Source organism: Anguilla anguilla, chromosome 7 (genome assembly GCF_013347855.1).
Source record: "Anguilla anguilla isolate fAngAng1 chromosome 7, fAngAng1.pri, whole genome shotgun sequence".
NCBI lineage: Eukaryota > Metazoa > Chordata > Actinopteri > Anguilliformes > Anguillidae > Anguilla > Anguilla anguilla.
The window spans coordinates 25847675-25871233 of record NC_049207.1 but is presented as its reverse complement, the minus strand read 5'-3'; the positions used below and the strand labels follow the sequence as shown (position 1 = coordinate 25871233).

The 23559-nt window shown below is 47.8% G+C and overlaps 1 protein-coding gene across 5 annotated transcripts in view; it reads left to right on the top strand.

Moving 5' to 3' along the window:
- mllt3 (MLLT3 super elongation complex subunit) overlaps positions 1-23559 on the top strand; it is a 73394-nt gene that overhangs the window by 33544 nt on the left and 16291 nt on the right. For 3 of the 5 annotated variants that reach the window (XM_035424777.1, XM_035424779.1, XM_035424775.1), the window contains 5 exons: positions 8806-8888; positions 10095-10238; positions 11609-11647; positions 13255-13401; positions 16625-17248. In XM_035424777.1, the coding sequence (XP_035280668.1) occupies positions 8806-8888; positions 10095-10238; positions 11609-11647; positions 13255-13401; positions 16625-17248 (1037 nt within the window). The remainder of the gene's footprint in view (positions 1-8805; positions 8889-10094; positions 10239-11608; positions 11648-13254; positions 13402-16624; positions 17249-23559) is intronic. The other 2 variants (XM_035424776.1, XM_035424778.1) reach the window with 2 other exon arrangements.

The following is a 23559-nucleotide window of genomic DNA, read 5'->3' as shown; positions in this document are numbered from 1 at the left end:
ACGCCGATATCAGTCAAGGCATGGTTATGTGGCTTTGCTGGTGATAAGAGAAACTGGACAAAGGCCGTCTTTTTCAAGGGATTTGGAGGGATGGGGGGGGGTCTGTTATTTCCACAGAATTGGGAGAAGGGTGTTTACTAGCCTGTCAGGGCAGACACGGATAACGCAGTTAGTCTTTAACTAGAAATTGTAACTTGCTTGGAAGAACTTCTCTTTTGCTTTCTGTTATTTTTTCTGTTAAGGCGGTGTTGGAAAGTCCACAGCGCGCTGTTGCTTAAGAAAGCGCGTGTTTCGGCTATCTCCCCCAGACAGGATTTATTGTAGCCATGTACAGGACTACACCCATTTGGAACTATATTTACTGCGTTCCTCTGATCTAATACCTCCTGACAACCTGTGCCGCTTGTGTACACACACACACACACACACACACACACACACACACACACACACTTAGACTGGAGGCGGCAGCTTATCACTTTCGTATCTTGCTTCAGTTTTACAGTCCGGATGAAAGGGCCGGGGGGGCTTGGGTTTGAACCTCACCTCTTCAGACTGCTGCCCCCCTGTCTGATCCCCTATATGGAGCCTTTCTTTTTCCTCTTTCTTGCCTTTGATTTCCTTTTAGATAATGTTATAGGCATAGCTGTGTTTGAGGTTATCCTCTGTCTGATCCTACCTTCTCATCACAATACAATTTCTTAGTTTAATATTACGCTTATTAATTATAAATGGACCTCTGTTCTGCCTTGGTGATACTGCATTGTGTATTCCTGAGAGTGACCGTTCTCCACAACTGTTCTTGGCACTGGACAAGAGCATCTGGCAGAAGGTTGCCATGTAAAACCCGTCCACGAAGGAAGAGTCTTTCTCTGCTCTAATAAAAAGTAATGTGACTATGAGATTGTGCTATTGGGTGATATAAAGTACTTTTGCTGTAAACGGTTGTCTCGTAACCTTGCCTTTTTCAGCTACTCAAAGTTTGACTTTGATGTCCGAACCAGTGGGGTGAAATTGCATCAGTGTTTAAGTGCAGCGTGTCTCTGTGGGGAACAGGGCCTTCTGTGCAAGTGAACACGCGTGTTGTACGTCTGACTTGCTATCTCTGCCCACAAATGTCCCCAGCCCCAGCCCATCAGTTCAGCTCTGTGTGTGGGCCGGTGTGCTCCGCTGCCAATCGCTTTGAGTGGCAGACCGGGAGCCCTGAAGAAACCTAGGTCTCCTCCCACTTACTGTAGCTTGTGCTGTACTGGGTGGCTGTGAGGGTGAGAACATTAAGCCCCATGCAGGCTTACCATTTACCTGCAGTCTAGAGTTGGCGTGTCAATCCTCCAGTCCAGCAGGGTGGCAGTGTCTGGTTATCGGTGCATTTCAGCTGGTCTCCACACTTTGTTTCCAAGGCATTCTGGAAATGGGTTGCTGGTTGAATGCAAACCACAGAAACCTCCAGGCCCTCCTGCCCTCCAGGATTTGGGTTGACACCTCTGGTTTCAAGAGTGTCCAGAAATGCATCAGGTTTGGACTTGAGTGCACACTTAAGGGTCTCTGCCACATTGCCTGGCAAGTACTTGCATGCACTGAATACCCTGTATGAGTAGATGGTACTTCCTTATATCAATGCAGAATTTACCTGTTAATATACCGTGAATGTGGTGTGCTTGTATGCATGAAACTCATCTGAAAGGTTTGCATTCATACGTTTTAAAAAGTGTAAATTTGGGTTTATTTCTGAATGGGCCTGACCAACGTCAGGGTTAGCAGAGGCTTGTTTTTGCAAACAGAAAGAGCTACCACATTACAGTTATTCAGTTCTATGTTCAAGTTGCTAAAATGTCAGAGCGAGTGACTGCGTAAGCCTGTGAAAGAGGGTGGAAAGAGACAGATGCAGCCCAGCAGCGAGACGCTTTCTACCGTCTGGCGCTGACGTCGGGCTCCCTCTGCCTCATTACAGGCGAGTCTGGAGGAAAGGGCAAATGTATTGTGACTGGCATTGTTCTGTGATTGCCATCTCTGCTTGATCCAAAAAGGGAGGGAAAAAAAGAAGAAGAAGAAAAAAAGCGCGTGCTTTGAGCCTATTCGATAAAAGAAGGGCGGACAATTCCGTCTGCTCCTCTCCGCTGTAATCGCCAGCCAAGTTCCTGTTACAGGTCACCGACCGCGTTGTGCACCTTGCTAGCCCGGACTCCCTGATTCACGCTCGCCGCGACCTTTTCAACTTGGAGCTGAATGGCGAGACCCAGACCGGAGTCTGGCCTGAGCTTTTTTAAAAAAAAAACGCTCCGTCTGCCCGGCTTTGCGGGAAGGTCGCCGAAATAGTCAGGCCTGCCCCACGCAAACAGCATTAAAAATATTTTTGTAATTTTCGAAGGTTTATTGTATTCGTTTTTGTGACTGAAGTTGTCGTTTTGATGCGCTGTTCGGGTGTATAAGGTGCATTGCCATGTGTGGAACAGCGTAGGATAGGAGTCGGAGATTAAACAGTGATTTGAATTAAAAATATTTAAATGTTCTGTAGTTCACCAGGCTGCATATTCAAATGAAGAAACCCGTGTTTTGTCAGTCGTGACTGTAAAGGTGTGTGTTCTCTTTCCATCAGGCGAGAAAATAGAGATTTATTTTATGTTAGGGTTTTAGATCTCTTTCATGAGTGTAGATGAGAATGAACGTGTGAGATTTGCTTAGTTAATTAATGTGCAGGTGAAAGGTGATTCCGGTAACTGCTAATCACTGGGGTCATTTAAGAACTCCATTGCACTTTAAAAATAAAAGTAGCATATCTTGGTCAAATTTTTTTAAAGTAGCATATCTTGGTCAAATTCTCACATAAAACTGCTGTACAGTCCACTTTCTGGCCAATTTAATATCCCCGTGGTTTTGATGAGAGACTACCAAAAATGAAGAATACCCAAGACGAAAACCCAGAAATCCAGAGTCTGTCTGTGTGTGTTTCCTGAGATCTACCGCCATGCCCCCCACCCCCACCCCCCACCCTCCCCAGACGCGGGCCAGCGTAGTGTTTCTCCCCCACCCTCCCCCCCCCAGGCCGCTGGCAGCCTGTGTAAATATGCCTCAGTGAATGGAGCCCCTTTTAGCCGTGTGTAATTGAACCTGACCCAGCCGCGCCGTTAATCACGACCCACAATATTTGCACAGTATTATGGGTCTGGACGCACCATTACCCCCCGGGCGATGGAGCCGTCAGTCATTCTCACCAGGGGGGGGGGGCGGTGGGAGGAGGAGCCGAAAACCACGCCGCCTAACCGGATACGGGAGCCGGAGGGCTGTGGCTGTGACTCTCCTATTACCCAAGCTTCTGCGGGGGGCTGCAGCTCTCCTGACAGAAGAGAGACTGGTGGGTCTCCACCTTACCTGTAGCTGTACGTGTGCTCTCTAACACTGGTATGCACAGTCAGGTCCCCTCTCTAACACAGGTATGCACAGTCAGGTCCCCTCTCTAACACGGTTATGCACAGTCAGGTCCCCTCTCTAACACAGGTATGCACAGTCAGGTCCCCTCTCTAACACGGTTATGCTCAGTCAGGTCACCTCTCTAACACTGGTATGCACAGTCAGGTCCCCTCTCTAACACTGGTATGCACAGTCAGGTCCCCTCTCTAACACAGGTATGCACAGTCAGGTCCCCTCTCTAACACTGGTATGCACAGTCAGGTCCCCTCTCTAACACAGGTATGCACAGTCAGGTCCCCTCTCTAACACAGGTATGCACAGTCAGGTCCCCTCTCTAACACTGGTATGCACAGTCAGGTCCCCTCTCTAACACTCGTATGCACAGTCAGATCCCCTCTCTAACACTGGTATGCACAGTCAGGTCCCCTCTCTAACACTGGTATGCACAGTCAGGTCCCCTCTCTAACACGGTTATGCTCAGTCAGGTCCCCTCTCTAACACTGGTATGCACAGTCAGGTCCCCTCTCTAACACAGGTATGCACAGTCAGGTCCCCTCTCTAACACGGTTATGCACAGTCAGGTCCCCTCTCTAACACAGGTATGCACAGTCAGGTCCCCTCTCTAACACGGTTATGCACAGTCAGGTCCCCTCTCTAACACAGGTATGCACAGTCAGGTCCCCTCTCTAACACAGGTATGCACAGTCAGGTCCCCTCTCTAACACAGGTATGCACAGTCAGGTCCCCTCTCTAACACAGGTATGCACAGTCAGGTCCCCTCTCTAACACAGGTATGCACAGTCAGGTCCCCTCTCTCTAACACGGTTATGCACAGTCAGGTCCCCTCTCTAACACTGGTATGCACAGTCAGGTCCCCTCTCTAACACAGGTATGCGCAGTCAGGTCCCCTCTCTAACACAGGTATGCACAGTCAGGTCCCCTCTCTAACACAGGTATGCACAGTCAGGTCCCCTCTCTAACACTGGTATGCACAGTCAGGTCCCCTCTCTAACACTGGTATGCACAGTCAGGTCCCCTCTCTAACACTGGTATGCACAGTCAGGTCCCCTCTCTAACACAGGTATGCACAGTCAGGTCCCCTCTCTAACACAGGTATGCACAGTCAGGTCCCCTCTCTAACACTGGTATGCACAGTCAGGTCCCCTCTCTAACACTGGTATGCACAGTCAGGTCCCCTCTCTAACACAGGTATGCACAGTCAGGTCCCCTCTCTAACACTGGTATGCACAGTCAGGTCCCCTCTCTAACACAGGTATGCACAGTCAGGTCCCCTCTCTAACACTGGTATGCACAGTCAGGACCCCTCTCTAACACTGGTACGCACAACTCAGGTGCCCTCTCTAACACAGGTATACTGAACTCAGATGTTGTAACACAGGTATGCGCAACTCCAGTATTGAAACACGGGTACATCCAACTCAGGTGCTCTAACACACATACTGTTGCACGGTTATGCACAGCTTAGGTGCTCTAACACAGGTACGCACAGCTCAGGTGCCACAACACAGGTATGCTTAACTCAGGTGCTCTCTCTAACAGATGCACAGCTCCCGGCTCACTTGTGTGCTGGTTTTTGTTTTGTGTCAAATCAGTGAAAGGATTGTACTCCCTAAATAATTGAGAGCACAAGTTGGCACAAACTCAAAATAGGTCATTGTGCGACTCCGCTTTAACACGGTCAGAATTGTAGCGTGTGGAAGGTGTGATTTTAAGCATTTATTGTGCACAGTGTTTGAGAGAGAGAGATAGAGAGGGCCCGGCTTCAGAAACGCTGGGTACCGTAAAGATGATGTGCTGTGTTCTGTCCGTCTCTGCTCATGAGAAGCAGCGTGGGGCTTATTGATCTGTTTGCAGTCTGACAGCGTAGCTTCTGTCCTGCGCCGAATAGCCTGCCAGGGCACGTTATAAAGGCAGAAACTCTGGGGATTTTCAAGACCAGGCTTGATACAGTGTTGGATACTATCTAGTTTGTAGGTAATCAGGGCGCTAGGTACAATTTAGCCAGAAAAATGGCAAGTATTGTTGGGCTGACTGGCCTGTTCTCATCATTATCTTATGTGTTATGTTGTGTGCAGGCTAGGGGTAGAGGTAGATGCCACTATTTGTATCTGATTTCTTGGTTGAACAAATACATTTGTATTTGTATTCAGATTAAAACCGGAAGTGGGTGTGGTTAAAACCAGAAGGGTGTGGAGCTTAACCCAAAGCCTTATAAAATGGCAAAAATCCCTGATTTTCACTATTAGTATCACTGGCACCTTCTATTGTTGAGATGTTAATGTATTAAAGTCATGGTTTTACAATGACATCAATAATAATGCATTTTAACAACAGGTTGTTTGCTTTTCAAAGCTGTGTTTAACAAACAATGGACTACAGTGCCTTTGAAAAGTATTCAGACCCCATTCAGAGTATTTAAAAAAAAAAAAAAAAAAATTTGTAAAAATTTCTAAAAACCTGTCAGCTGTTATGCTCTTTACTCAAATTTGACTGCCTATATAATTGTTTTGTTGTATAGGCTATGAGAAAATGTATTGAAGCATATTACAGAAACACAGAGAATAAAATGCGCGTGACAAAACACAAAATTATAATGAAATGGAGGATAATTAAAGAAATAGCAATTAAAAAAAAAAAGTAATTTCTTCGGTCATAACGAATTCAGCACATTTCTCCCTCCCTTCTATTTGGAGTATGCTTTTACATAGTTCACCGTCGTTTTCTTCTTTTCAATTCCACAGACAACACGCAGCTTTGGTGGTTTGTTGGGTCCGCACGCACACAAATCGGTCTCCTAGTTGCCATGTAGCTGCTCTGTTCAGTTTATTCAAGTATTTAAGTCTCCGTTTCAGAGAACCTGAAAATATGTCGGTGTTATCCTTGTGGAGTTCTAAGCCTGTCACTTCTAGAACTTTAAAAAATTTTTTTAAATCCAGTTAGTTTACGCCCAAGTATTTAGGAAAGTCATGAAAGGAGGAGGATATAGCATTTACGGCGTTGGAGTACGGAATTAAAATTATGAAGTCCCCAAAGCATGATGGCGTCGCTCTGGACAATCTAGTGTTAAGAGAAACTCTCACTTGCTGACTCTCTGCAGGTGTGTCTGTCTAATTGAGAAACCTTGTGCTGACTTCTGAGTGAATCGCATCAAAGCGATAGGATAGATCCGTATCCGAATACTATTGGGCAAATTCGAGAGGAGAAAACATTTGGGCGGAGAACGCATTATTATACACTTTGTTGTGCGTCGCTCTGGATAAGAGCGTCTGCCAAATGCCTGTAATGTAATGTAATGTAGAGTGTTGCCAAACATGGCGTTTGTATTCGGCACCAACCCTAGTGCAGGCGCTGTTCATACGGCTGTGAATGCGAAAGGGTGTTTGTGGGGCTTTCATTCTTGTAGCCTGGGTTGCGTAAAAACCCTGTGACATCACGGCTTATTAAGCGAAGTAAAGACAGCTTGACGGGAGCTGAACTTTACCGCTGTGTTTCCCTGTTGGTGCCCAGTGTGTTTCAGTAAACAGGGGATGCTAAAGATAGGCACTGCTATGGTAATTGGTGCCATAGAATCTCCTGGGACCTGAAGACAAACAGGTGTATAGGCAGGAGGGAGGTGTGTTTGTGTGTGTGTTCATGCAGATGGGGGATATTTTTGCCTGTGTTATTTAAGTGTACATTCACTGTTTCCTCCCTCAACAAAATGGGAGTTAGAGAACCTAGCTCAAGCTGGAAACCAACATTTATGTTGATATATAGAGTTTGCATGCAAGTCATTACCTTGCTATACCAGTATAAGAATGAGAGAAGTGGTTCAACAGAAAATAACATTTTTTAAAATCAATCTATTTGCTCAGGTGAGCATCATTGAGATTTTAACTTTTTTTCTAGGAAGTAGTAGGGCATGCAAATGGTTCATACAAGAGAGCGAATGAAATTGCATGGTATAGCTGATGCATACATGAGAAGATTCAGAAACCAGCGTTCATCCCCAATGACAGTCTATCATAGTTAAACCATTGAAGGATACCGGCTTATGCGCTCTGAATCATTCCGACATATTTCATAGTTAATCTGGCCGAAGCACTCAACATGAATCAGCAGAGAAACGGCGCTATAAGTGACATTTAAAGGTAAACATGGCAGGTGCGATTAACCTTATCCATCTGTCATTGTAGGACATAGTCCCCTGTCATCCGGCGCGCCTATAAATAAACCTAATTCTAATGAGTAAGGAAGTTGCCTGGTGTTTTTGATGAGTCAGGTGGTCAACACGGCCAGCGAAATGGACACTGCAGGAGAATCGGTGCACAGGTCAGACTTGAAGTGATTTGCATTTAATTCGGGCTCTGTTATTAATCCCCGCTCGAGTCACCCTGTCAAAAAGCGTGACCCGTGCAGTCTGCTCGTCTGACTGCCAAACGCGGGAGGGAAAAGTCACAACGCGTGGGCTGAGGCCAGCTCTTTTAATAGCTCGATTGCGCTTTTAATTGCTATTTTTATGCATCTTTGAGATTTGTTCTTGTTGTAACTACACGCGCTGGGTCAGCGGCTGAACGCGGTAAAGCGCGTAGGAGATCGGGGAGTTAGCGTAATTAGCGTCTCTCACCTTTAACTGGCCTTGTTGGGCTTATGCGCCGTGTCTTTCCGTCGGTTTGTTCGGAAAACGAACGAGCTTCCGGCTAACGAGGTCCCAGGAGGCCGCTGGGACGCGTCTCCGCGCCGCTCATTAGCCGTCGAGACTTCGCGGGCAGACGGACTCTCGCTGCAGGTAGACCCCCCAAAGATCTGCCGAAGTTGAGCCCGGCACCTCTGGAGGAAAGTGGCTCTAGAATGTTCCCCGGGGTGTCCGTTTTCAGCCGCTGAGGTGCTTTTGTTTGGTACTCATTTCATTTTTCTGCCGCCCGGTCTCGCTCTTGCCAAAGTCGTTCTTGGTGCGTTGCCGGGGATTTAACCGCCACCATAGGGGGATTAGGCCTATATATATATATGCCATTCCATCAAACTTATCAGGGAACGTCCACCCCATCATGCAGTCCTGGAGGTGGATTGGTGGATATACTCCTCTTGTTTATTGTTTTTCGGATTTATTTTTTGTCTTGATTTGAGTAAATACTGTTTTTAATTTTAATTTTTTCACCTCTCTCCCATATCTTAAAAAAGATCTCAGCCAGAGGCAAATGACTTTAATATAATGAGCACACACAGTGAGACATTTTGCACCATTTGACCGCTGATAGCAGGTGATAATAAGCAGCAATCACTTCCCTGTTAAATATTTGGTTGTGATGGTGTACCTGTATGTTAATTTGTCTGCAGTGAACAGAGGTTTTGTTGGTTGAATTGTGAATCCCTGCTTTGTGTGTTCTTTTGTTTCAGTGTGCAAAGACCCACCATATAAAGTTGAAGAGTCGGGGTACGCTGGCTTTATCCTGCCCATTGAAGTTTACTTCAAAAACAAGGTAAATGTACTTTAATGCGCCGGCCTCTGGAACAACTCACCCGTTCAACCTGCGTCTTGGCTCATTGCACTTTGTATGCATTTATTCTGGGTTAAATGCTATCTCATACCTTAGCTACATTTATTGATGTAACGTCAAATCCATTTGCTACTAAAAGCAGTACAGCCTCACCCTCCCTTTTGTACTCCCAGCTGTGACACTTAACTTTATGTTGTAGGTTTATTTAATGCAGCAGGTCCCAACCCTATTCCTGGATATCTGCATTCCTGCAGGTTTTAACTCCAGCCCTAACAAAAAACACTTCATTCAACAGCTAGAGATCTCATAGTAGAATGAGGTGTGTCAAATTGGGCTTGAAATGAATTCCTAAAGGATGGTAGATCTCCAGGAACTGGCTTTTTTTACCACTGGTTGTAACTCTAATTTGGCATTCTCTTTAAGGTGTTCCTTTTTCATACGATCTTTTTAAGCCTTTCTGTAAAGCCTATCCTGGAAAATTGGAGTACCTGGGGGAGTCATGATTTGTGTAATGAAAAGCTTATTGTTATCGGTGAATAGACTGTGCCATAATTTGCTAATATGCTAATACAGTATGTTAAGTTAATGTGTGGCATGAATGAAGCATTTTGGGGGAGCCCAAAATGGGTATTTGAATTGCCAAATGTACTTGACTGTGCTTGCTGATGGATGTTGACTCAAGTCCCCTGTTTGATCCCTTTTTGAAAGCTTCATTAAGACAGGGCCGGGCGGGTGCCATGTAATAACAATTGAAGCCTGCGGTGTCTTTGTATTTTTAAGCATGAAAAATGGCCCTCATTTCTCATAGCAGTCAATGATAAAGAGGTGGTAATTAATTCCTTTTCATACTGTATTCTGTAGTGTGTGTGCGTGCGCGCGTACGTGTTCGTGTGTGTGCGTGTGCGTGTGTGTGTGTGTGCGTGTGTGCGTGCGTGCGCGCGTACGTGTTCGTGTGTGTGCGCGTGTGTGTGCGTGTGTGCGTGCGTGTGTGCGCGCGTGTGTGTGCGTGTGTGTGCGTGTGTGTGCGTGTGTGTGCGTGTGTGTGCGTGTGTGTGCGTGTGTGTGCGTGTGTGTGTGCGTGTGTGTGTGTGCGTGTGTGTGCGCGTGCGTGTGTGTGCGCGTGCGTGCGTGTGTGCGTGTGTGCGTGTGTGTGTGTGTGTTTGACGGCTTCCCCTGCATTCCCACCAGGAAGAACCTAAGAAAGTGCGCTTTGACTACGACCTGTTCCTGCACCTGGAAGGCCACCCGCCTGTCAATCACCTGCGCTGCGAGAAGCTGACCTTCAACAACCCCACCGACGAGTTCCGCAGGAAGCTGCTGAAGGCTGGGGGGGTACGCTGGAGGGGGGGTACGCTGGAGGTGGGGTTTGGGCACGGTCTGGGTGGGGCCAGAATGGGCGAAAGGGACTATCTACCTGATTTTAGCGACAGAAGACTTGGGTATGACAAAAACATGTGAGGTTCTCGTAAAATGCGCAAAGTGCACGACCCATGCAAAACACGTTGCACACATCGAGAGCCTGCGCACTCTGGTGGCTGATAGCAGGAGAGAATGTTCTGGAATATAGTGAAACGCCAGTGGCTACAGAGACTTTTAGGGAATGAAAGGGAACATTTACTGATTTAGTCGGGAAAAGACTCTGTTGAATGCATTTGCAGGGGCAGGCAGAGTTGCTGAGAGACACTGAATGGGCGGGGTCTAGTTAGGGAGGTGCGGGGAAGGGAGTGCAAGGATATTTGTTGGGACAGTGGAGTTATGGGGGTGGGGCAGTGGGGGTTGTGCCAGACAGCACCCCCCCCCCCCCCAGCCTCCTTTCAGTGCACAAAGAAAGTGAGGATGTTCTCCTCAGAAAGCACAGGTGAACAAACACTCATAACCCCCGCCCCCCAGACACCCAGCGTGGGTTTTATTCCCGCTAAACCTCTTTCATGCAACTGCAGTCACCAAACAGGCTTAATGGAATTACAGCTCCCAATAAGCAACTTTACCGCTTAAGGAGCTTTGGGACATTTACCACTAGACTGTCCTTGGACCAGTGACTGGGCCCTTTGCAGTTGTTTTAGTGCCGTCCTGTTTTGGTCTTTCCAAATGAACATACTTGCATTATGCTCTCTCCTGCATTATTCTGAATTGACTTAAGCCAACACGGGAGAAAAGAAGAACCAGTAAGAGTTGAAAGCACCTTTTGTGCCTTGTTTTTTTTTAGGAGTGATACCGAGCTTTTTGTATTTTATACACTTTTCTCAAATGCGTTTTTGATTCACCTGCCGTCTCAGCTCCGTTCCGCAATGGAAGTTCCCGTCATTGAATCACTGGCTTTTATTTGAACGAATAAGGAGAACCTTTAAACCTGAATATCACAAGTACAATGCATCGTCCTCTCATTATGTACAATAGCTGCGTTTGAGTTGCGATGGCTCAGTTCAGTGGCACACTACACTCTGTTCACTTTGGGGGTTGAGAGGTCTTCCCCTAATTAACTAACTGATGGTCTGGGTCAAATAAAGAATGATTTGTCTTAAAAAATCACTTTTGAAAAATATCTTCAAAGGAGTTCCTGCATCTTTAGCTGTGTGCGTGTGTGGCTGTGTGTGAGTGTGCTTTGCATCGGTGTGGCTGTGTGCGCTCATTTGTCTGTGTGTCTTTGTGTCACCCGTGCACATGCACTTATCCTAAATCGTTTCCTCATGTCTCCTCAACAGCAAAGAGATCCACATAAGAGAAGTACAGAAGACTCTAAAGTAAGAAATTAAACCTGCTCCTCCGATGTTTATTTCTGTTTGAAAGGAGAGTAATTCACTTGGGTCCTTCAAACATTGTTTATTTAGATTTTAAGGTAGATCTTTTTAAAGTCTGCTTTCTGTGTAGGATAATCCGAAATGTGGGAATTCGCGGGAAATCGTCAGGCAAACATTTGCTGAATGAAATGCATGTATTCTGAATAACGGTATACTAAAAAGCAAGTTGTATTGTTTTGTCCTTTTTCCGTTGGGACACTTGGCTCACATTTACAGATTTTGCAGCTGTACTGAATTATTTTTTTTAATAATAAAAAAGCTAAGAAATCACCTCGTTTGACACTTAGAGGATGTCAAAATATCCTACCCCCTCCTCTTTCTGCACATTAAGAAATCATCACTCTTCCAGGGGCACGTTTTCCCCTGTTCACTTTAAGAGAATTGCATGACTTTCCCAGTATTAAGTAGAGCCTCGGGTAGCTCTGATGCATCTTTTAAATTGCATCCAAATGTTGATCAGGAACATGCTGCCTCTGAGTCAGCTTCATTCCTACATCATCACTCAGTCAGCTTCATGTTTAAGCTGTAAAGATGCTGCAAGATGTAAAGATTTACATTCCATTGCCTACTTTATTCTTTTGTGGATTTTATTCTCTGCGACTCTGACTATTGGTTGGCTGTGGTTGTTTTGACATTACTGTAATTTTTTGCTTCACGTATTTGAGATTGCATATCCAGAGACAGGTACTGGAAGAGACATTTCCGTGAGCCTTTGTCTAAGCATTCTTGGCTGTATTTTCCCCAACACAAATGCTACAGTCAAATATCATTTTGAAATTTTCAATAAATAAAAAATAAAAAAAAAGAACTCTGTGCGAGGCGTAGCAGGTTGTGTGTGCGGGGGATGGATAATAAAAACATCACCCAAAGCACTCAGATTACAGAATTGGCTGAATGTGAGCAATTTTGAATTTGGATTAAATCTGGGGATTTCAACAGGTCGTACCTTAATCCATTAGTCCCGCTGCTGGTGTTGTGAAAACAAGAGATTACTGGCGGCCCTTCATTGTGGATCCCAAAAAAAAAAAAAAGAAAAAGCAAAGCATTGAAAGCTGGGTTGAAATTCCCTTTTAAATGGATTCCTAATGCCGCTCATATTCCACTGTTTATTTCTACTCTTTCAACGCAACTGCAGGGCACTTACCCAGCTTTGCATTTGAATTGGCTTACTGCAAATGGGTGAAAAAAACATTTGAGAATAATAAAACCTTATGTATGTTTTTCCCCTCCCCTGTTCTATCCCTTATTTATTTCCCAACAACTTTTAACATTCTGTTGTCGTTTACATACCCCGTGTAATGGTGGCTTAATGTATAACTACTCATTTGGCGCTGTATGTGTTAAATGTATTCCACAATCGAGTGCCCTGCGTAATACCTTTCCTGAAATACTTGGCACAGCAGGTATCTGCTGGTGTTCTGGTTCACCAGTCTTAAAGAGGGTGGTGTTGAAACATGCTGAGGGTGGGGGAGGGGTGGGTGTTTTTTTTTTTTTTGTTTTTTTTCCCCTCTCTGTCTCAAAGCTGACCCCGGCTCTTACCTGTTCTCCAGGTGATGGTAATGCAGGAGGGATCCACGTCCTTGTTCGGGCAGCATCTGAAGCTGCCCACCCTCCCCAGCAGCTCTCTGACGCTCACCTTCTCCGACGCCAAGAAGAGCAAGTCGTCCCTGGGGTCAAAGGTCGGTGGGGATTCCCAGGTACAGCCTTGGACGGAATTAACCCTTAAAGGCACCTGGTTTCAGAATAATCCTTAGTTCAAAGCGACACAGTAATCCCCCTCTGTATTTGACCGCTTCAGATGTTGAGGGTATTTTTTCAGAGCTTGATGTTCAACCCTTGTTTAACCCATTTTTTTTTTTTTTTTTGCTTTAAACTGCTTGGTGTGCAGATTTTCTCATTACGTTGTCAAGTTCAGATGCTTCTGTCTTGAAGTGGAGGGGGGGGTTATGTTATATAAATGATCTATAATACAATTTGTATACATTAAGTAAAATTGGAAAGGCTCCATGGTTGCTGCGTTACAAAGTCGGTTTTTATTTCTCTGACTTAAAAAGGACCCGGCTGTTTTATTATTCTTTGAGATTTGTTGTAGGGAAGTTTCTGACCTTTCCACCTGTTGAGCAGATGAAACTGCCCTCGATGGGTTTTGAAATGTGTTTATTGTAGTTGTCACGGAGTTGCGCATGTCTAAAATGGACGTGCTGCTGCCTTTGTTATTTTTAGTCTTAAGTGGTGCTGCGGTGCATGCTGGTCCCAAGACCGTCGGAGAGAGAGGCCGGGGTCACAAATGGCCCCGCTGCACATGGAAACGGTTTCGAATCCAAACAGGCGGTATTTGTGATGGATTACCGGCTGGGCAGAGGTCGGACAGACAAAGCGTTTCCCCGCTCGCAAAATCCATCATCATCTTCACGCGTGTAAAATTGCGATCAGCGCATTGTCTTATCTTTCTTTTTTTTCTGCCAAGTAATGGAGTTTCGGGGCATGTTTGAGTGTGGCTGGATTCTGCATGACAGATTGCTGGGGAAATTTTGTGTCTCTCTGGCTTTCCTGCTTCTCGTTGTGATTGTCGATCCTGTAAAACGAACCGTCAGAAAAATGTATTTTTTCTTAAAAATATGTATTTTTCTCCCCGGACCCTCCGTTTTTTACATTCATTTTTTAATATAAGTTTGATGCCCAATGTGTGGCTGAACATGTCCTGTTGCATTTGGAATGTAATTTAATGATTATGCGCAACACCCACAGACCTGAATGTCCCTGTTAGTTCTGTTCTTGTGACCCACTAATACCGACGCTTGGCCTGTCCACTGGTCAGGGGAAGTTTAGCGTAGCATGGTGGACTGTACCATGTAAGGGACATGGGGGGAGGGCCACTGATGAGGCGGGGGGGTTGAGGGGTGGGGGGAGAGAGACCCCCCCACCAGTCTCCCCCAAAAGAGTGATGGTCATTGCTCAGTTATCGTTACACATTTCTAAAATGTTAAAACACAAGGCACCACCTTTTTTGAACCAGGGATTATTTTTTGTTGTTCTTGATCCTGCATTTAAAGGAATGGGTACAAGGGCCACCTTTCTGAATTGTCCCATACATATGCATCTGAAGCAACACGGAGTTGACAGCTTTGTGGCCTGTCCAGGGCCTGCTAATTGCTGCACGTCTGTGTTGAGGCAGTCGCCACAGCTGGGACCCCCTGGCAGAAGTTGAACCGGCCTTTAGAAGCCTGATGTGGGGATGGACTGCTTAGCCAGCCCCGTTTTGTCCGTCTGAAAGAAGTGCCGGCTTTGTGTCGAAAGGTCCTGGGGTCAGTAGCACAAGACAAAACACAGGTCTCTCTCTCTCTCTCTCGCTCTCTCTCAGTCAGTAGTTTAAGCAGGTTGTAACTGGCCCCATGTCTAGACTGCTTAATGGCTTTACTGCATTGATGACATATTGGCAAGGGCAAGCAGCCATAATCCTGGGGTGTGCGGGGGGTGGAGGGACACAAACTACCCTGACGTTGAAGGTCAAAATGCCCTCGTCTGTCTGTGAATCCTGTAGGCGCTCGTCCACCAGTCGCGTGCGAGTCTACCCTCTTCTCCTCCTTTTCGCTTCTGTTTCCTCCTCTGTTACCTCTTTTCCGGATATTTCTGCGGCAGTGCTTCTTACCTCTGCCCTTAGAGAGTTGCAGGATTGGTTTGTTTTTCATCGCTTAATTGATCAATTTCATGCCTTGATTGCCTAGTAACCTTGCCTCACCTAGTTTCTTGGGTGTGAATTATATATATATTTTTTCCCCTGCTACCCTGCAGCTCTCCAAGCGTAAGCGGGAATACCGCTGTTACTCAGGGAAGGCATGTCTCCTCTGGGTCTTAAAGTGTTCTCATATTCACTCCCAGTCCAGGCTGTAGCAGGAGGACATGGGTTTTTTTTGGCTGGTTAAACCCGTGAGAGTGTCTGATATCTGCAAGCGCCCGGTCTGCCTGTGGATCCAGGACACTTGATCCCCAGCCTCCAGTGTGACCGACCAATTAGAAACCCCGCCCTCCTCCTTATGGTTCTTCAGGTGAAGTCCAGCAACCTCCTGTAAAGTCAGGGGCAGTCCCAGTGAGTCTATAGCTATGGGATGGTTTGCCATGGTTGAATCGTGGACTAGATTGTGCGCGGTACACAAGGAGAGTTGTGGTTTTTCCACTGAGCTGAGCTAAGGACTGACAGCAACCCCCCCTGAGCCCCACCAAGACCGACTGTACTCTCGCTGCTTCTCGAAGGGTGATGTCACCGTGTGTGGTTGGTGTTCGCTCACACAGTCCCCCCTCCCCCACGCCCCTGTCTCTGAACATTTGCTCCGGGTTTGTATTGGTGTACCATGGGGCTGGAATATAGCTGAGAGCCGATTGCCCTCAGGGTGGTAAACTTCTGAGGAGCCTTTCCAAATCAAAGGGCCTATAATCTCTATAATCTCTTAAACCTCAGTAACATAATCTTCAGTTGTGCTAGCCTCCAGTCACTGTGCCCTGGTAATCATGGCCATCTGTATAATGTGACACACAATTTTTTATTTACTGCTAAGCCAGAAGTGTTTTTTTTTTTTTGGTTTAACAGTTTTGCCCAGGAATACAGTTAAGTTCAGTGGTGTATGAATAAGCCATTTTTTTTTAGGTTTTTCTCGGTCTTATTAATGCACCTGAATCCCCTATTTACTTTCCTCGTCTCAGGTAAACTGTGACTCTGATAACATTCAGTGTAGAGCACACCTTAATGCCTGACTTTTAATCATGGACATGCCACACATTTAAGACAAAGGATGTGCTGATAATTTAAGCTTACCTTTATTAAATAAAGTCCCCTTTATTACCATCACGTTACACGGCTCAGGAAATGCTTGGTCTGAAAGGTGTCGGTGTTTGTGTTCTAACCGCTTGGTGATTTCTCTGCAGGATGGGTCGAGGAGCAGCAGCAGCTCTCTCAGCACCGCCAACGCCAACAGCGGCGGCGGTGGGGGCTCCTCCAAGCTTCACAAGCCGAAGGACCACAAAGACAGAACTGCAAAAGACTCGAAGGAGCATAAAAGTGCCTTTAAAGACAGTGCCCGAGACCCCGGCAAGCCTTCCAAAGATTCCTCCAAGAAACCCAAAGAGAACCAGCCGGCCCGGGACGAACGGTCCATCCCCAAGATGGGCTTCAAGGAACCCAAGGCCCTGTCCAAGGAACACAAGTCCGAGGGGCCCGTCAATCACGGGGCAGGGGCGGGACCTGGGGGGTCCAAAGCCCCCGGCAAGAGGCCGCCCGTTGGTGACGGCGAGGAGCACGTGACCAAAAAGAGGAAGAAGGGCTTTCCCGAGGCGCCCGCGAAACCCGCGTCCGGCCCCGCCTCCTCGCCACCTCATCACCACTCGGATAAAAAAACGACGCGGGACAGGCCGCCCATCCGGCCCGCGAAGCTGAAGGTGGACAGCGAGCCGGCGGCGGGCCGGAAGCCTCCCGCCCTCCCGCCGTTGCGTGACCTCGTCGTCGACTCCAACGACTCGGACGCGGAGGACAACATGTCCAACAAATCAGAGGTGTGTGCGACTGCCGGGGGGGGGGGGGGGGGGGTCGGGGGGGGAGGAATGAGCTTTTTTTATGGCTTTCTCTTTGTACACGTTGTAATGTCTGCTGTCATTTTTTAATTTGCTCTTGTAGTAGTAGTATAATTTTATAGTAGCTTAGTAGTAATATGGTTATAGCAATGTAATAAGTGTTGGTCTTTTTTGTTCATTAACTTATTGGTTCTTTGTGATGTTGCGTATGCACCCATTGGTCTGGTTTTATTAATCAGCTAAATACACTTATCGCTTGCATGAGTTCCTCTGGATGCAATTGTGTGCAGTGTGTAAAGTAATGTAATTAGCTGATGGTGCTAATTGTTGGTTGATCAGCTCCTGGTTATGAAAAAGCCTACTGTGGCTTCTGTGGTCTGCTGCATTGTTGTGTTCCTTATAGTGGCAATGGTGCCCTCCCCTTTGAGTCGCTCTGAATAAGCATGTCTGCCAAGAGCCGATAATGTGATGTAATGTGATCTAGCTGCCCGCTGGAGCGTTTGCCAACGTCCCGCTTTGTGTATTCGGTTCTAACGAGCGCTGGCATCCTCGCTATTCTGGAATTGTTTTCGAGTGCAAGTCCAGTGATCTGAGGCGTGTGGTTTGGGAAGGAACCTGCAATTCTCACGGCTCGATGAACCGCAGATTTTATCATTTACGTTCGTGAAAGGTTTGGATCGAATGACTGAAGGTGAAGGGAGAAATGGCGTTTAGCGGTTTTGGTACATCTGCCTCCCCCCCCCCCCCGCTGCCTGCGTTGGCCCACGCTGAGCCGTGCTTCGCTGGCGGCCGGCTGCCGCGTGCGGGTCGGGGGCGGGGTTTTGAGGCTTTTCCCTCCGCTCGGGGGAGCGTGGCCACAGGAAGAGCCGAGCGCCAGAGCGTTCCCAAACATCCCGTGCTTTCGGCGGTAGCTCGGGACGTCCCGGCGACGCCCGCCCCCGCACGCCGCCGCCGCCGCCGTCATCTCTCAGCGGGACGGGAGCGGCGCTGACTGGCTCTCGGCATGCTGGGAGCTCCACGCGTGACTGCAAGAGCGGCTCGGGGAGCTCGGCGAGCGACTGCCGCTGGGGCGCTGGGTAGCGTTCTGCACGCTGGGAGCTCCCCGCACGACTGCGCACGACAGCCCAGAGCTCACTGCGATCGCCACGGTTACTCGCTCTGTTTACAGACATGGCTTGTCCGTGCTCACTGTGCGCAAATGCGCCGTGTCTTTTCCCTTGAGTACACAACTCAGAAGTTATTTTTTACAAAAACTCTCAAATTATCTGTTGTTGTTGTTGTTGTAGTAGTAGTTGTACTACTTTTGTTTGAACCCAAGAATTGGGGAATTTGTTTATCACCAACTTCAGTTGAGTAACACAGCAAACAGGATGCATGAAGCTGATGAGTTGCCTTTAGCTGAAAGGACTGTTTGATTAGAAAAATCTAACATATGAGGAGTTTTCATATGTTGCTCATGAGTTTTAAACTTGCCACCTTGGGGAAATAAGCAAAAAAAACCCTCTTCGCTGAAAATTCACCTGGCACGTGCTCCTCAGTGTGTGATGTCGAAAGGGAGTGCCAGTTTGAAAAGTTTGAAAAGCGATTAAAAATAAGGAAACAGAAAATAGCGAATATCCCTCAAATGCCTTTGGGAACGTCTCCGGATGTTTCCTTTCCCCACTATTTTACAGTAAATTGGTGGTGTTTATGTGGTGTGCAGCATGTGAAATGATCCGTCTGTTTGTCTCTGCAATGCTTCATTTAAAATGGAGAAATACTGGTACTCTCTCCCCATGCCGGCTCTGTTGAAACCACTAAACCCTTATATGTGACGGAGGTGGGTGAAGAAATCCTGGGGTGTTCCTTTTAGAAGTTCCCGAGGGGGGGATGGCGGTTTGGCCAGGGTGTTTCTGCGTGAGAATGTATAAATGATACCCCTGCTGTCTTGAAAATGGTGTTGGAATCTAATGGAGGTCAGTCTAGTTGGGTAGTCTTTGCAGACTAACCTGCCGTTTGCTAACATCAGAATAGCATCATTGTGAACTAGGCCTTGTGCTGAGTGTACTCTAAGTGTTATTGCGTGCTTGAGTTTAGTGTTTCTACTGTGGAACTTTATGCTGTGCTTGCTAATATTATACCAACTTTATATGAACTATGTGAGCGTTTTTGGGGAAAAAATATTAACCAATTAAGTGACTTGCTGGAAAGACTATTGGAAAAACTTGATAATGTTTATTTACCTAATCTTTGTGTTGGGAAACGGATGTATGTTAGGGTTGTTTGTGCAAGTAGACATTATGCAGTAATGCATGACAGTAAACATTTGAAATCCCTTAAGTTTTACAGGAACTCAAAGCCAGAAGTACCGCAGGCACCCCTGGCTTTGAGTTCCTGTTATAACCGTGCAGTGTGGCTGTGTGCGACTCTAAGGCTCGATTTGATATGATCCAGAACCCGGGGAGAGTGGGTCTTACAACGCCAAAAATGGGCAGAGCAGCCAAACGAACCAACCATTGACCGTTAAAGAGTTTTAATAAAGTTCAGTGTTGCATGCTTGTGAAAATTTTTAATTTAAAAATGTACATTTTTTTTTTTGGTGGTGGGGGGGGGGGGGTAATGAAAGTGATTATTAAAGAACTCTTACTAGCTTGTGCACATGCTTGGACACAGACTTATGGGTAATCTCCAGTGGACTCTGGTGAGCACTGAAAATCCCACGGAGCTTTCTTCCCTGGGCTGGGCGGCCCTTCCTTAAGCAAACCGCACAGGCGTCCGCATAAGGGCCACTAGCCGGGGGCGGGGCCTTCTTGTTCCCCGTTTCCGCGACGGCGGAAGACCCCGCGCGAGCTCTGGGGCGCATGGCGGCCGTAAATAAGTGCGGGCGTGGATTTGGAAGCCCACCTCAGGGCTTCAGTTGCCAACCTCCTGTGCTGTCGCAGGGTTGCCAGGTCTCACAATTTCCCAGACAGAAAAAGAGGAGGGGGGGGGGAAAGAAAGAAAGGTGGTCGGGGGGGGGGGGGGGGGGGGAATGCACACAAAGAACGGAGGGTGTTTTATTAGTAGGAAAGCAAGCAGGCGAGGGCGATTTATAGCTTTATGGCTGAGAAAGAGAATGAGTCTGGAAGGGTAGGGAGGGTGGGGGGTTCGGGGGGTGGGGGAGGAACGCCATGAATAGCTGAGGATTTCCCTTTAATCTTGAGCCCCATAAAGAGAGGGGGGAGAGACGCACTTGCGTTTATGACAATGCGTTTAATTATCCTTTTTTTTTTTGTAAAATCCCTCCCCGCCGTAGCTGTCGCTGCTTGTTTTTCCCCAGTCCTGAGTATCGGTCGGTGCGGTGGAGTTGGGTGGGGGGGTGTTCCATCTTCTGGACCTGGTCCTGGCTTGGAGAATTGGCGGGTTGGCTTTATCCCCTAGTGTAAAGCTCTGCGTATATTTTGCAGGAGGTTCCTTGAAGCCTTTTGTGTGGCCGTAAGTGGCCATGCATATCTGTAGCTACCAGGGGTTCGGTTTTTCCTCTGCTGTGGTGTTTGACGCAGGATAGAGGACTTTGTGTCATAAGCACCTTGCTGCTTACAACAGGGGACTTTGGTGTTCATAAGCTCTTGGGTGCTTAAGGCAGGGGACTTGGGTGTGTCATACGCACTTTGGTGCTTACGGCAGGGTACCCCCACAGCCTCATGGTCTCATGTAAGGAAGAAGGCACTGCAGTTGGTTGTGTGCAGAACTGGTTTCAATAGGCTCCCCTTTGCCAGGGGTGGTGGTTTGCTGTATTTGTGTTGGAGACCTTTTGAGTCTGAGGGGCTGTTTTTTTTTTGGTGCGCTTCAAGACGTTCAAGTTCTGTTTCCTACTTGTGATTGAAAAAGGTGGCTGAAGAGAGAGAGAGTGGAGGGAGAGAGGAGAGGGAGAGGACAGGAGGGCGGGTGAGTAGCCAGCAGGTCCCTACTTAATGCTGGAGCTCATCACACCCTGCGGTCTTGGGGGGGGGGGGGGGGGGGGGGCGGGGGGCGTGCTCAGATCTGATAGGCTCTCTGATTTATCTCCGGTTTCGGCCCTGACACGCGCGCACTCCGCCCATAACTCTGCGCACGCGTCACGCGCTTATCTGGCTACACGCGCTGAGGTGTCATCCTGTCCTTTACAGATAAGGGCTGGGAGTCTTGGGCACTGCCGAGATTAGACCAATGCCTCGTATGCATGTGTCACAATGAACAGCCCTTCCGAATCAGGCTTTGTCCAGGGCAAGAAATATCCAGAAATGCCTCCAGTGATGCTCTGAATCCTTTTTAAACATTTAACTTTTTCTTTTTTTTGCCAGTTAGCAGATGCTCTTATACAGAAAGACAGAACACGGTTTACTTTCATTCAATTTTATACAGCCGTATATTTTTTTACTGAAGCAATTCCAGTTTAGTGCCTTGCTCAAGGTTACAATGGCTGTGCCCCACTCGGGGATTGGAGTCCGCAGCCTCTGGTTCCCTGACCGCTATATTGCGCCGCTGTTCACGGGGGGGGGGACCGGCCGGCGGCGTGCTCGTGGATGGTGTGCCCGAATGAGCCTTCCGGCGGCTGTTAGCGGTACCGAGCGCTGGCCCTGAAGCAGATGCGGCGCTGCGATTTACGCCTCTCTGAAGAGGGGCCGCGCCTTGGCGGTAAATCACCGGGAGGGGAGCGGAGGGTGGCGGCTGTCGGGGTTTCGCGCGTTCGTCAGCCCGCTGCTTTATCGCCGCTGGCGGGAAAAGGCTTGCGTTTCCGTGGAGGGTTTTCGCTACGGACCTGTGCTGCGAGGTGGACGATCCCACCTTTTTTCTCTTTCTGTGAAGCTGTATCGACACATTCTCGGTGGTTTTTTTTTTTTTTGCTCAGGCTCAGCTTATGGTGCTCCAAGTCTGAAGCTGAACCGCTGAAAAGATGGGGATCCTCCCTCCTCCCACATTATGGGGATGTACTTCGCTTATAAACCAGCGGTCGGTTGCTACTTCTGATAAATCACGATCTGGCGTAAAGCGAAGGCTCCAATTGGACTCGATGGAGCCGATCCGGGTTTGCCAGAAACTGATCTCGCGGTCTGTGGCTTCCCTTTTCCGGAGAGCGCGTCTGGGGTGGAGACAGGGAACAGATGGCTCTCCTCCTCGGGGCTCCTCCTCCTTTGCTGTGGGCTTTCGTTGCGACGCTGGACGTTAATTCAGCTGCTCCCGGCCCGCTGCAGCGCGCGCCTGATGTTTGCCGTCTTTCAACCAGCGGGGCTTTGCGGTCGCGCTGGGAGAGCTCTCCGCGACCTCCAGATGCCGCTCTGCCGCTCGCCCAAGGCCAACCCCCCCCCCCCACCCCCCGCTCCGTGTGGGAGGTAGAGTGACTCCCAAAAACATACGCCTCCTTCCACCCCCCATCCCTGTCTTCGATCCATCATCGTTTAACATGAGAGGCTTTTCAGATTGCGAATGTAAACGCTCCCTCCTGGCTGGGGTCTGTGATGGCCTCGGGGACTCTTATCTGTGAGCGCCATGCTAACGCTCGAATACTGAGGCGTGCACCTGTCTGTCGGTCCGTCCTCCCGCTCTGCTGCAGCATAGCCTCCCGATCCCGCCTGCAGCTCCCCGTGAGGTCACACAGACCCGGCTGTGACATTTCAAAGCCGCGGCACTGCCAACGGAATTTCAAATTTCGAAATGCAATTGAGCAGTTCGAAACTGAATCAAACCGTTTCCATGGCAGCACGTATTGCATGGAAAATTGAACAGTATGGATTCACTGAGGAGCTGTGTTCAGCTGATAAATGAAGGGTCATCTGGAGGGTTGGGTCATACCCTATTGGTATTTAGCTACTCTGCCCATGAGGCGCAGATGAACTTGCGTGATGTGGGGCTGTGTTACTGGTGCTAGCTCACCTTTCCGTTTGCCTTGCTGAGCGTGTGATAGAGATTCTCTCTTCCTGACAGTTGATTACTTGGTTGTGATGCGAAGCAGCACCTGGCCAATTATGCCTCTGTGTTATAAAAAGTTTTTTAAAAAACTTGCAAAATTTGCACTGTGGTGTGGAGAGGTGGCAATAGCATGATTAACTGCTTTTTTTTCCCCATCTTGATTTTGGTTTGATGGTTCTTGTCGTCTCTGGGAAACGCATTCCAGTGTACATAGGTTCAGTGGAAAGGTTGAAACGTAGGGAAACGGTGGATGTGCCCCTTTTTATTTATTTATTTTTAATAAAGTGGGCTTCTGTTTGCGTATGGACAGTTTTGAAGCCCATCGCGGACGGCTTGGCACCTCGTGGACCTTCGGGGCTGGGCCCCTTGGAACGGAAATATGACTT